This window comes from Columba livia, chromosome 3 (assembly GCF_036013475.1).
Source record: "Columba livia isolate bColLiv1 breed racing homer chromosome 3, bColLiv1.pat.W.v2, whole genome shotgun sequence".
NCBI lineage: Eukaryota > Metazoa > Chordata > Aves > Columbiformes > Columbidae > Columba > Columba livia.
This window is the reverse complement of record NC_088604.1, coordinates 64,200,029-64,214,787: the sequence shown is the minus strand read 5'-3', so window position 1 is coordinate 64,214,787 and position 14,759 is coordinate 64,200,029. Positions and strand designations below refer to the sequence as shown.

Here is a 14,759-nt window from a genome sequence, read left to right as displayed (position 1 = left end):
ACACTTTGGAGCTGTCAATTGAATATAACATGCTTTCTGCTACCATAATGCACATGAAATCAGGGGAAAATTACCATAAATTTTGCACCCAGTATACTTCCATTTGTTACTTTTTTAATAAGAATTCTTGGGCTCCTGTTTCAAGAAATAAGACTGGAATTTGGCCTGTCTCCTACTCCAAATATGCTTCTGGGAGCTGGGAGCCTCCATGGACTGGCTGCACTGGTAGTACTGACAGGGCCACTGACATTAGGGAATTGATTTAGCATTAATTCTGCCTTTAATCTTAAGGATGCGCTGCCAGCGTTTAAAAACTCAACTTCCTGACTTATTCGAGCTACACTTAAGTGGTGACTGCTCAATTAATGAGTTTAGTATTTTTTTTCCATGTTGCTGCCGGTGTTCTGGACAAAAGAAACATAAGTACCTTGATACTGTTTAGCTCCTTCTGAAGATTGTAAACCCATAATATGTTTTCTGAAGATGCGGCCCGGTGTATTTGACTGGACTATCTTGTATATTTTTGTTGTGATTGGTGTTAATCTGGTACTTCAAGTGATATTTGTGTAAAAACAGTTTCACTGGAAACTTAAAAGGAACAGTATTTTTAGTATAATTACAGAATTGGAAATGGTAGTGAGCTGCAGTTTTGAAAAATTAAGGCTGCAAAGATTAATAGAATAGTCTTGACTAGTTTAAGGGGAAATACCTTCTAGCTTTAAGGAATGTCTGTGTGTTTCAATTTAGAATTACAGAATAGTTCGAGTTGGAAAGGACCTTCAAAGGTCATCTAGCTCAACCCCCCCTGCAATGAGTAGGGACATCTTCAGCATGGAATTGTGGAATGGTTTAGATTGGAATAATTTGATTTCTTTCATTAAAGTTGTGATATTTTCACAATTTTTGCTCGGCAAAACCGATTTAATTTTAAAAATCCTCACTTTCTTGTGCCATGGCCTCATAAATCCACCTACCTTCAGAAATTCTTAATTGTGTTGGTAGAAGGCTTTGTGGTGGTGGTTTGTTTGTTTGTTTTTTGGGGGCGGTGGTGTACTAAATCAGGAATCCAGGAATGCAACTTCTTGCATTCTTGTGTGAGATTTACTGGATAATAAAAATGAATTGTTTAGGAACTAAAAGAATTTCTCAGTAAATTCTTGTCAGCTAAAAATGTTATTTTCCTTGCAATGAACGAATAATTACCAAATAACTTAGTATCTGCAATTATTAGAAATGGAGAAAATTGATTTTAGTTTTGCTTTTTATAAACATTACTTGCTCCAGTAGCAGCATCCATCCTGATAGAAGTTGAAGCAATTTCTTCCCTTAAATTTAAGTGCATTTAGGTAGGGTTGTGGTGGATACAGCTTTTTCATGTTAAGCAGCTATTTTCAACAGGAAAGAGTATGGTTTCTTGACACTTACATACCAGAAAAGAAACCACATTGACATTTTAAAGTTTAAATTTAGAAGTAAATGGACTGATTTTTTGCTTTAATGTATCCGTAATAATAATCGTACTTTCAGTGACTGGAAAATAAGCAGAAGCATTCTTCCTGTGTCTGGTAATGTTAGATTTCTGCCATATTAGGTACTATTTGGATGTATAGTGCTTTTTTGTTATTCCTTGGAATAGCATTTTCAGTCTGACACAATGCCCGAGTGAAAGCATGAGTGGAGGTAGCGCAGATATCATTTCCATCACAAATGCTTCCAGTGTAGTTATCGATATATTTAAAAACATTGACAGCCTGGGTTGGGGGTGCCAGAGCACTGGAACAGGCTGCCCACAGAGTTTGTGGAGTCTCCTTCTCTGGAGACATTAAAAACCCGCCTGGACACATTCCTACATCTGCTCTGGGCAAACCTGCTTTTTGAAGTGTGAGAAAAAAATGTTTGAGATTGAATGAAGAGGTTCGCAGACGTAAACCCATGTTGCTGGCAAAGAAGGGAGGATCGGGAAGCTTTGTTTCACTCTGTATAGCTTAGTGCTGGGTAGTTTCGTAGACCTCAGTGGAGACATGGTGAAAAGATGAATAGCAGAGTAATGTTTAGGTAGCGTTAATTTTGCTGTGTGAGGTTCTAAAAGGGTGAAAAGCTGATGGGAGTCCTACCTCTGCTCAGGACCCTGCAGCTGTGCTGTGAATAAAAATGGGGCAGGGCACAGGCCTGAGCGATGTCAGTAGGATATCGTGCTTGGCTTGGTCCCTGTGCCAAGAGCAGCATGCACATTGGGCAAGGATCTTCCTCCCCCAGCCAGTGCAGTGACAGCCTGGAGCTGATTCTCAGGAACACTGTCCAAATAGTACCTGGGATGAAGGGGGTATCAGGGGATGGGGCTTGGGGCTTTTTCCCGAGGCATAGAGTCAGAGAGACTGGTGTTAAGCTGGGACTGTGGTGTTGTACAGTTTCTGCATTCTGGCTGTTTTGTAGCATATCCTGAGTTATTTAAGCAAATCAGAGAGATGAGAGTTGATCTGAAGACCACCTCAGCTCACAAAGCAGTCTAACTGGCAAAGCAGGCTAGCTTTATCATAGCTTAAATCTATTCATCTCTACTTCCTTTTTTCTCCAATTTTCTGGCCTGTAAGTGTGAACTCTTTTGCCAGCCTGCCTGTGTTCAAAGGCATCATGAAAAGTACACGAAGGAGGAAGGCTGCTCCATAATTTGGCATGCGGTAAAGAGACTTATTCTGTGTATATAAAATCATAGAGTGGCTTAGGTCGGTAGGGACCTTTAAAGAACATCTAGTCCAACCTCCCTGCCATGGACACCTTCCACTATACCAGGTTGCTCAAAGCCCTGTCCAGCCTGGCCCCGAATGCTTCCAGGGATGGGCCATCCACAACTTCTTTGGGCAACCTGTTCCAGTGCCTCACCACCCTCATTGTAAAAAATTTCTTCCTTATATCCAATTTAAATCTGCTGTCTTTCAGTTTAAAAATATTACCCCTTGTCTTGTCACTACAGGCCCTGGTAAAAAGTGTCTATCTTCCTTATAAGCCCCTTTTATATATTGAAAGGTTGCAATGAGGTCTCCTCAGAGCCATCTCTTCAGGCAGAACAACCCCAACTCTCTCATACGTGGTTACTGCACAGTGGCAGGAAACAGCATTGCAGCTTTGGAAAGCTGTCAAGTCTCCTGATGCTTCAAGAACAATACAATAGCTTCTTAGCTGTGATTACCATTTTTGAGCTCATTAGTTAGTGATTTGGGGCAGTAGAGATGCTGGACTGGCAAAATTATGTAGTTTTGATTTGCTTTTATGTCATGGTTTATTCCTACTTGTTGCCTTCTTAAACTAAATGATTGCTTTGTTTAGATCCAGTTATTTTCTGCTGGTTTACGAGCCACAGATAAAAAGCCCAACGTTATTAAGATTTTGTTCTTCTTGGCTGTTTTAATGTTGACTTTTATCATTTGATCTCTTCTGAACCCTCTAGGAAAGTTTAAGGTCACTGAAGCCAATGACAGTGCTTGTTTTCTTTGTCTCAGCGTCCCAGCGAGATGACTCTCCCAGTCTGTCACTACTGGTTTTCTGTCCTTGAAGCTGACTCATACTAAGGCATATTAGTAGTGTTTCCAAGTACTTATGAGTGAAGTTTACTTTGAGCTGATCAGTTTTGCATGCTTTCAGGAAAGTCACAGAAGCTATTAGCTGTCCCGAGAGACAGCTAACTCCTCCTAACCCCTTCTGGAGGCTGCAAGACAGTATTTAGTCATGTATGAACAGCCATGGTGATAACTAATATATCCCCTACTCTTTCTCCTTTATAATTAGGCAGACTCATGTGCAAAGGAGGAGTAAACTTAAGTTTTATGTATTTCTAACCCTCTACTATGATGTCATCTAGAAAAGTACAGAAGATGTATTTCTTAAAAACACTCAAGAAAGAGCATACTCTTGTTACAGAAAGAAATGTGATGAACAGAGCTTTTTAGTAAATACCACCTACACTGGCCTTTATGCAAAACCGGAGTCAGCAGAACAGAATGAATAAGATCTAATCTCCCACCTTGTCCTGCCATTCCAGTCCCACATGCCCACGCAAATATTCTGGCCCTGCCACAAACCACCCCTCATTCAGCTTTCTGTAGCCAACCTGTGACCTGGAAGCAAGGACTTCCCTGCTGGTGCTTGAGAAAAAAATGTAGCTGCGTGAGAGTTGATCTGCCTTTTTGGACAGTGGGTGACCATGGAGGGTTGAAGCGTGGCACTACGAAGTGTTCCCTTTTGCTGTCTGAAACCTTACTGTCCTAGATTGTCACTGTGACCTTAGCTAATTAGCTTGCTCTTGGCAGGTCAGCTGTTGTTTCTGCTATGCTAGAGCAATAAATCTTGGCTCACTTCCACCTTTTCTTACTAACTGGAGTGAATTGTCTCCATTAGAGGCCCATTTAAATGAATCAAACAGTTTCTTCCTAGCAAATCCAGTGTTTTCGGAACAATTGTTCTACTCTTTCTTAATCACTTTATCATTTCAGAGAGAAGGAGCAGAAGTTAAAATCCAGCTGTATATGAGATATGTGACTACAGTGGTGTTCTCAGGCTTCAAAATTTTGGGGCTCTGAAATTCAGCTGCGTCATGATTTCACTCTTTACTTCACAGCCATAAGAGCTAGAATTTTTTTTTAGTGATAACTGAGGTTGTAATCTATTCATGTACACTCTATTATGACATAAAATGCAAAATCTCAAGAATTGGTAACAATGAAACTTTGTGAATGGCTGAGCACACCCAGCTTCATCGGAAGCCAGTAAGAAATCTGAATCTTTGAAGTTCAGAAGTCAGTTGAAAAATTCATTGTGAGGTATACACTTAATCTCATAAATGACCAGCCTTCTACCTTTCCCTTCAATCACATCCGATGAAAACTGTGTGTTCTCTAGGCGGGTGAAATTTCTGAGTACTGTCCCAACACCAAGTTCATTGCACTTCATAAAGTAAGTGGAAAAAAACCATTCTAATGCAGCAAGGAAAGGGAATGTATAAGTATTGTGGAATATTATGCAATCGCACTCACTTGCCTGCAGTCAAGGGGAACTCGGAAATGTAAATGAACGTAGGCTGCGTGCTTGTGGTTTGTATTTGTTTTCTTCTGAAGCAAAGATAGTGGCCTCTGCTGGAGCCCTGTCAGCATTGCATATGACAGGACCCATGCGAAGTCGCTTAGCTTGTGTCTGCCTGTAACCCTTTTGTAACTGTCTGTCATCTTCTAGGTAACGTTCGGCTGCACTTTCTGGTCCTGGTGACAGGCTGTACATCGGTGGGAAAAATCCTGGACGCTGAAGTTTACAAAATTACTGCAACAGATTTCTGTCCTCTCCAGGAAGAAACCAAGGAAGAGGAGCGTGTTACTGCCTTGAAGAAAATACTGAACTCTGGGATGTTCTATTTCTCCTGGCCTAATGCAGGCTCAAACTTTGACCTGACTGTGCGGGCTCAGAAGCAGGGTGATAACCACTATGAATCCGGTAACTCGTTCTTCTGGTTAGTACTGCATGTTATACCAATGTCTTCTCTCATCCCCACTTGTATCTTATTGGTCAAACGTACTCACAGGGAAGTGAACACATGCATTTCAGGTGCCCCTCCTTCATTTGAGTGTCATGTCATTTTACAGGCCACGAGGCCTTCGTGAATTCATAGTAAACCCGGGTCAAACAAATCACTTCTATTTAATTAAAATTAATCTGATAGTGAAATCCAATTCTAATAACTGGACATTTTGTGTTTTTAAGAAGCAAACAGATGTATTGCTCACACTACAGGAACATGTCTCTACATGTCATGAATAGTTTCCCCTGCAGTTCTTTTATAATTAGCTTTAAAAGTTATCTAATAGAAACCTGCACTTAAACCTCATAAATCCCATAATACATGTTGAAGTATCTTCTATTTTTTAAAAGTGTATCTGTTTAAAGCTTGTAGTTTAATATTTCAATAATGTGCCCTAGTTTTTATGTTGAAAACATCAATATTAATATGTTCGCAGATCAATGTAAATGTGTGTTGCACAGAAGAAAACTCCTGTGATATTCTGCCCTGTATCTTATTTTCTTGTGCTTAGAAAGCAAATAAAAAATATTTCTTGTTCTGATAAGTATTGATTGAGTGGAAAGAAAAATACGTAGATGCTGGGTTTTGTCTTCCTTAGGTGGGTTCACTGCTGATATAATTCAGTTTGTTCGCTTTACGGGTTCTGTCAGAATTCTTGAATTCTTGTACCCTAATTTTTTTCTTTTTAAACGAAAAGATAGTCAGGAAGCACAAATGTACTGGAAATAAATGAGGGTTATGTGATGTAGGTGGAATATAACTGGCAAAGTTAAATGTGGGTGTGCTGCTGGAGTAGGTGAATATTAAATAAGAAAATAGTTCATAATGGATGATAAATAAATGTGAGAGAGCAGTTCATTCAGGCTAAATAATCTTTGTAGCTATTATGTGGTTTTGGCTGATAAGATCCAGTGTTTTTGTTTAACTCAGGAGAGAGATATAGAAAACTTTCTTTCAACTGTGCTAATTATGCATCCCTCACAAAAAGCTCTCCAAGCATGTCAAATTAGACACATGGCACAAATGAGCTGTGTTCCAGTGGTGGAACTCCTAAGGTGGCAATATCCTAATAAAGAAACAACCTTTAAAGCAACTCTTTGTACCTGTACTGTCATGTGAAACTTTTCTTCTTAGAAGATAAGTATTTGAACTTTTCTTCTTTGCTGCTTCTGGCTAATCTAGGAGTAGCCCTTGAAGAGGTTCCATTCTCCTATGTGTTGTAGAGCAGGGATGAATGGCAGCACCATCACATTTAGGGCAAAAAGGTGTTCCAAAGAACACTTATCTTTAGGCAGTTATGTGATATGGGAGATTTCAGACCAAACAATAGATTCTTGAGAAAAGTAAGCAATGGGATAAATAGTTACATGATTAAAAGCATCACATGGCCTTAGTTATAAGCAAGACAAACTGCCTGTGAAATAAACTGCAACAACAACAAAATTCTACTGGAATTTGTCTGAGTGAGGACTTCTTCTGTGAGTACAGCTAGGAGAGGAGGCGGAAGAGATACCAAAAATTGTTTTAGAGCTGCTTTTTCAGTTCCATATTTAGTTGAAAAATGTAAGAATGACTTACATATTTTTCAGAAAAATGTTTTACTCTAGACGAACAATTCGTCAAGGGTTTTGCTAGATGTAATAAGACTTGTACAGATCTGCTATTGAGCAACAAATGATCATAAAAGGGATTTTCTTGACCCTCATCTGTTACCAAAGGCACATTTTGAAAAATGAAATTAGGAGACTATCATAATAAAAGAGACTAGGGTCACTGTTAACCAAGCAGGACAGGTTTCTTGGGTTGTTGATCTTAAAATAATTTGAAGGTTAAAACAGACACTTATGTTAATTTTAGTAGCACTTCTTGCAATATCTCCATTGACTTATGGGTCTCGTTTCTGCTTGGAAAAATTTTCCTGAAAATCCTGATGAGTTTTAAAATGACTCTTCACCCTGTAGTGTATACTGAGGTCCAGGCAGTACTGTTCAAAAAGTAATTAGCTTGACAGCACTGTAATTTATGAAAAAAGTTTACTAAAGATAAATTTATTTCTGGAGCTGAAATAGGTGACATATGCATCTGAGTTTATAAGACAGGTACAAGATACAAGGACAGCATCTTGGTGATAGCTGTGCTGTTAACATTTGCCATGTTCTGTTCACTGTAGTAGTTCACAAGGATTTCTTCCCGATATTTCCTGGTTTGGGATAAAGATACAACAGAAAAGGGGTCACAAAATGCTAACTACTCACATTAATGATTGTTGTGGGGTGGGACCCATGCCTGTCTTCTTTTATTCAGTAACGTGTCTCTATGTTGAACTTTCCAGGAATCAGCTGTTGCACGTGCCCTTCAAACACTACCAGGTGAACTGCTCTGACTGGTTGCTCAAAGTGATCTGTGGCGTAGTGGACATTCGCACTGTTTATGCTTCCCACAAGAAGGCGAAAGCTTGCCTCATCTCTCGCATTAGTTGTGAGCGGGCTGGTGCCCGGTTTCACATTCGAGGGGTCAATGATGATGGACATGTGTCTAACTTCGTTGAGACAGAGCAGGTAAGTGGATGTATCCATTAGCTTCGAATGAGTCAGTCTACTCAAGTTTAATTGGGACAGAGTTTCCAACAAGAATTAAAGGAGTTCAGCAGAAGTTTTTTTCAATAATATTGAAAATATTATTGTGTGACAGATCTAATTGTTCTTGCCCATTAAGCATTTATTTGCGATCTGTTATTTTTCTGTTTTTCTGACTTTTCCATGCACACGATTTTCACTAATACTTTTGATTATTTTTTTTTTCCTGAATGTGAAATTCTCACCATTTGATATTGTAGTGAAGTATGGACATGGGGTTTTAAACTATTCAGAGAGCCCTGTGTGTTAATTCATGTGAAATCAACACATGTAACAATAAGTTTCTCAATTGCGTGAAACTTGATTGAATTATCAGTCATGAAGCCCGTGTATTAAACAAAATGTTTTCAAATCTGTTCCAGAATAAATGTCACTCTTTTATACATACTGCATACATTTTAAAGTACATTTTTTCTAAAATTCATTGTGTTTCCTATGCTACAGAATGGAGAAGATCTAGTTTGAAAGATTTTCTATAAAGTAATGGTCTCTACACTTCATTTCTCTTTTGTTCATTTTAAGTATCTGTGTTAGTCCCTACCACCAGGTTTGCTGGGCTAGCCGTTTAATGTCCCTTGCACAACCATGACATAACTGTGTCTACACTGATGTAAAATAATTTGGTTAGGGATGCAGGGGGTGATATTGAGCAAAGGCTAGAGCTCAGATTTGCTTTTGGCTCTAAGGAAGCCACTTAGAATCATATAAAATCTTATAAATATTTATGTTTCAATTTACTCTTGTCTGCCTTGTTGGATTGAAGCTATCACTTCTTTGTACAGTAAGTTTTTCAGCTATAAAACAAGGGTGATTATTCACTTCCTGCCTCACAGGACTTTTGCAGAGCCGTGAGGACAATGTTTATAGTAGGCAGGTAGTGTGTGCTGTGCTATGGTGAAGAATTCTCAGTGCTCAAATATATCATTCTAGTCAAGAGGAAGCTGTCCAGTAAAAGAACTGTGTTTGCTGGGAGTCAAATAATCTTTGGCTAGTAAAGGAAATGAAGAAGAAACACTATCTTCTTGGAGTCAGGCAAATTCCAGTGCGACTCATTTTGGAAGAGACTTCATTTTATATTCTGCTTTGCTTTGTGGGGGATTCTCTCCAGTCAGAGGTGACATGGCACAGTTTTTATACGTACATAATGAAAACCTTATTTCTAGCTTATGCTGAGACAAAATATATGGGTGAAATGCATTTGGCAGGCTCCCTTGATTGACACAGCCAAACAAATAACAGAGAGTCAGCTGTTTTTATTACACATGGTTTAGCTTACTGCTTTGAAAGTCAACAAAAAGCAGTGGACCTTGAAGAATCTGAAATCTTCTGTGCCAGCTGAAATGAGTGCTTTCTTATTCAAGTATAATCACCTTTTCTTTTTTGAATAGAAGTAGTAGTTACTAGCAGTCAGAACCAGCATACAGAAATGAATGTCTCTAGAAGCAGAACAGATAAATGGCTGGTAGTAGTTACCAACAAAGGACAAGGATCTGCTCTTACAGTTTGGTTACTTTCAGTGTCTTCTGGGCAGATCTACCAAATATGTGTATGTAGCATAGATTGTTTATATATATATGTGTGTGTGTATATTTATGTAGGTGCACATAGAATGAACATAGATTGCTTGGTGATGTTCACAAGGGGAAGCTGGTGAGACATCTTTACATGACACAGTGAGTGTAGCATATAGATGCTTAAGCTACCTGTGTCATTCCTTGTTCTAGAAGAGTTGTAGCTCTGCCATGGTAGGACTGTGCCTGGCTGCTGGGGGCGATGTCACCCTGCAAAGGTGCTTATACTGCAGCACTAGTATTTCATTACGGCTCTGCATGAGTGTAGCAGCTCAAAATCAGTGTTGTCCTTTCTCTTATCCTCCTGCGTGAGGTTGGTTTGCCTCCAGGCACCTGTTTGTCCAAAATCCAGCAATGTTTGAGCACTTCCAAAATTTCCTACAAGATGTTGCCTTGGTGGTACAGCTTTAACCTCTTCACCTGCTTCTGCCTAAGGATGCACGTAGAGCTGCCTTAGATTGACAGTGCTGCATTGCTCAGCATTGGGCCTGGAGGAGTTGCAGCCTGGTATTCCCCACTCTGCCACTGAGGTTTGATCCCAAGGACATGCTCAATGCATGCACGATGTTACACGTGTGACTTTCTGCCCAGTGGTCAGAGTTCTCATCAGAGATGTGGGTGGCTTTTTGCTCATGTCTCTCCTTTTCCCATTTTGCCTGCATTTTCAGTAGGCTGCCCTGGCAGCTTTCCATTTAGTGTTCAGGCTTCCACAAATTCTGCTTGCTGGATGCCAGACTCTTCCCCTGCAACGCCTGAGTCTCTAATATTACCTTCTGAATTCTCTGCTAATAATTCTCTTTTGTGCCTCTGCTCCAAAGCAACTGTGAGTTGAGTTCTGCAGCGTCTACACCTTTCTAGAAAGTCTGTCACTGCATTGGGAGATGTAGATAGGGCTGCTCAGCGAAAACTGAAATTTTCACCCAAACTTGGGGACAGAAGAAGGGACATGCCATTTTGAGTAATATCTTGGTACAGTCTGCTGTTTTAGTTGAGTGCCTTCTCATGAGCATTAGTGCGAAATATTCTTCAAATCCTGAATAACGTGTTCTCTTGCTGAAATGCAGAAGAAAGAAAATGTTAGGAGGGGTTATCAGCTGTCTTTCAGATCAGTCTCACATTTGCAGTGCTGCACTTAGCAGTTGTCTAATTCTGGCAAATACTTGTTCTACCCTCCTCACCAGTTGGGTCAGAAGTAACTCATTCTATTCAGTTATATTCCTGGAGTGCATGATGTTGCAAATGATTAGCACGAAAAATAAGACTGTCTTTGCATCTCAGCAGAAAACCTGGGGATTGGCTCCTGGTGAGTACTTGGTTGCTAAGGCTTCCCTGAGCTGGGGCTGGGTCAGGCTCTTCACTGGAGCTGCTGAGCTTTGTTCCCAGGGTGAAGTAGGAGGACTGAAGGCTTTTGAGTGTTTTGCAATTGGGAAAGCAAAAGCACGAGAGCAAAATGGCTATAGGGTGAAAGGCTTGAGTAGGTTGAAAATTATAACAAGGGCTGGCAGTTTTAAAGAATTGTGTGATTTTTGTTTGTTTTTTTGTTTTTAAAGGATAAAAGAAGGTTGCTGTTGCTAATGGTGATAAACACCAGTTTTACCAAACTGTGTGTCCTAAGAAAGTGATGTTGGGCTAACCACTGGGATGCCTGAGAATCCAGTTCAAGCTGGCTTCCACTTACCATTAGGAAGGAAGAGCCCTAGAATAAACTCTCTCCTAGTTTCATAGTAGACTACTGACTAATCGCCTATGAGGTAATATGTTGGCTGAATAACATTTCGTTTCCATTTGTTGCAGCCTGTACAGTTTAATGGCATGCTGGCCGTGTGCTTTCATGGCTAAATAGCACCCTAGGATTCTGAAAAGCCAGGACTTTTCCCCCTTTTATAGGAATTACTTCTAATATTTTTCTGTTTTTAGAAGAGGGAGAAACAATTAGTCCTATCTCCAGGCAGCTCTTTTATGCATAGATGGTATGCTTTTGTCTCCCACTGAGTTAGCCTTGTGGCATTTTAGCTCCGCAATGACTCATTTCTTGTGGGCTCACTTAACTGCTGTGACTCACAGTGCTTGAGAAGAAGGGGGGAGAAGTTAAATATCTCACTTCACTTTTGCTTTTCCAAAAAAAAAAAAAAAGGCTCCTAGTAGATCTTTCAGATGTTTGATCATTTGGTTTGCATCTTTACAAAGAGAAAAGAAGAAAGAAAAAATGGTGGGAAACACTTAAAGAAAAGCAAAACATGATGGGAAAAGATGATTTTTTGAAATCTCTCCAACATGTACTTCCAGCTCTGCTGCCAGTATTTTGTAATGCAATGGCAGCCCTTTCTACTTGCAGTGTTACAGTTAATCCTCAAGTAGTTTTAAAATCACATTCTGTCTCCCAATGACAGCTTAAATGTTTCCCTTCACCCTTTTTTCCTCCCCTACTAATGCCCTAAAGTTGAGACTGTATCGCATTCTTTTAATTCTTTTCTGCTGATAACGTTGAGAAACAAGCGTGCTTTTTTCGTTTAGTTTGTGTGCCTCTCACTGTTTACATTTCAGCTCCTCTCCCAGTTATTCTCCAAAGAGTGCTAAACTCTTGTGCTAAACTCTTCATATCTTACTTTGTGACTTACGGGGAACAGCTCTAATCTACCAAAGATAAATTAATGGTTTCAGTTGTTTTCCCCTTCATAGAACTGTTCAATAAAGAAAATTGAAACCTTGACAAGACATTAAAAAGAAATGCCATTAATTTGGATTAACCTTCGCTTTCTTCCAGTTTAAGAAAAAAGTGTCAGGCATGGATTAAGACAAATGATCCCTATTTCACAATAACTCCTAGACCATGTTGGATAACTCTCCAAGAGAGGAATGGATGCAATCATGTGGTTAATTTATTTTCTGGATCAAGTTTTAGTATAGCCCCAGATGGGGCAAAGAGGATTATTTTGGCAAGTATATCCTTGGCTCCCCTGGTCTGAGTTAAAGGGACGCGCACAGAGGTATGTTTAGACCATCTGCCATCCGTGTGCTTCGTGGGTTGTGTGGCAGAGCTGGGGCTCCCAGAACAAGCCCTGTGAGTATCCATTTTGTCACGGACTGTGTCTCTGTGCCCCTTGAGTCTGTAATGAATGTTGCCATTTGAAGTTGTGACTGGATAATTATTTCCTTCTAATGAAGCTGGGTGATGGAGATTAGTGAATAAATTATTCCAAGATATGAATGGGAGCTGCATGTTGGGGTTAGAACACCAGCTGTTGCTGTAGATGTTTGCTTGCTAGCAGTACCTGTGTATGAAGCTTGTGTTACTGGGAAAGGTCTTTGGATCCGGGGGGCAAGGTCTGGGCCTAGACAACAAAGAGATTGAGAAACGTCCTCTTGAACTGTCAGCACTGACACACTCGATCCTGGAGACAGAAAGAGACCACAGAAAGAGTCTAAGACAGCAGAAGTTGAAAGAAAAACATGGTAAATTCTAACACTCGTCATCAGAGGACAAGGCAATCTATTATCAAGGAGAAGAGGTCCTCCACACGGATCAAGTATTGAGTTGCTGGTATGTTGTCTGGTGGGAAACTGCCTGAAAATCCATCCAGCTAACCGGATTGGAGTGTTCCGTAGGCCAGACCCTTTAAGATTAATGAAGTAATCCTCAAGTGTTTTGAGGATTTGATAGGAATGAATATTCTCCCTGGGGCAAGTAGGCAAAAACATGCTGCCATTTTGGATCTAAGACAAAAAAAAGCAAGACTCCACAGGAATTTTTATGAAGTCCAAAGACAAAGATTTAGTAGTATGTGTCAACCCTAATGACAAAGTGTTGTCCAAAATGTTACTGATTGTTATTGAACTGTTAGAGGAAAACTCATATGATCCTCTTGGATGTATTTCTTGTCCATGAGTTAAGGAAAAGAGCTGACAGGAAGATTCTGGAAATAAAGTGCTTTTTAAGAAAGGTATTTTTTTTTCTTAAAGAACTGTTAATCTTTTGTGTAGTGCCTTGGAATATGAGAAATTCACCTGCTAGAGAACAGAGTAATAAAGTCAAAACTAGAATGGCAAAAAAGTGGGACAGATGTGTGCTTGTAGAAAACATGACATTGTGAACAAAAAATGAGCAAGGCTTGAAAGAATATGAGAAAAGAAATTCTGTACTTAACCATGCATAAATGGTGGAATTGCATAGGCAATTAAGTTGGAATCTTTTATTTATTAGTGTAATTTTAACCTGGATATATTACTAGTGCTTATTTAAAATTTTAACAAATGTGGTTTCTTATAGTGTATATGGGTATTAAGATTATGTCCATTCCTGAACTGGAAAGTCATCTTAGTCCCAGTCTTTCAACCTGCTCACTTTAGACATCTACTGGCAGGAAGGCTTGTTGCCCCTATTATTGTAATGTCATGGGTTTTACGGAGAAGAAGTCAATGTCATGTTCCTTGGAGTGGTGAATGAAGGACAGTGGGCATTGCTGAAATACAGGGAAGATTTGCACAGTGCTAATGCTTAATGAAATGGTTACGGTCAGTTTAGGAAGGAATGACTGGCAGAAAAGGGTGTTATTCTCCCACTCATTGAAAAATACTAGGTCTTCTTCCAACTCACTGGCAACTTTGAAGAAAATAATTTTGGATTCATCTGGGTCATGGAAATGAGGTGAGAGGATTGTGAAAGACTACAGAATTGCTCCAGAGAACAGAATGATGAGCACTGTAAGTGAAAAGAAAGTGCTAATGTGGAGAACTTTCTTGTGAATGACTGTTGGCGAGGCCATGCTCCCACTTTGAAAACATCTAAATTTTGAAAAGCTACATAGGAAAGTGCATTAAAATGTCAGTTTCTGTAAGATGCCCTATCATCATAGGGGAGCTCTGTGTTAGACCTCATCTTGACAGAGGTTGTCCGCAGCCCATCGCATCAGGATATGGGCATCCTGTGTAGATCACAGGAATGATTCCCAAATAATTTGAATTTTTTTTGTTGTTGTTCGGTTCTCTAAA

At 39.7% G+C, this 14,759-nt stretch overlaps 1 protein-coding gene across 3 annotated transcripts in view; it reads left to right on the top strand.

Annotated features, from left to right (window-relative positions):
* SYNJ2 (synaptojanin 2) overlaps positions 1-14,759 on the top strand; it is a 69,413-nt gene that overhangs the window by 13,568 nt on the left and 41,086 nt on the right. For 2 of the 3 annotated variants that reach the window (XM_065057293.1, XM_065057292.1), the window contains exons 3-4: positions 5,224-5,494; positions 7,896-8,121. In XM_065057293.1, coding sequence (XP_064913365.1) covers positions 5,224-5,494; positions 7,896-8,121 — 497 coding nt within the window. The remainder of the gene's footprint in view (positions 1-5,223; positions 5,495-7,895; positions 8,122-14,759) is intronic. The other variant, XM_065057294.1, reaches the window with a different exon arrangement.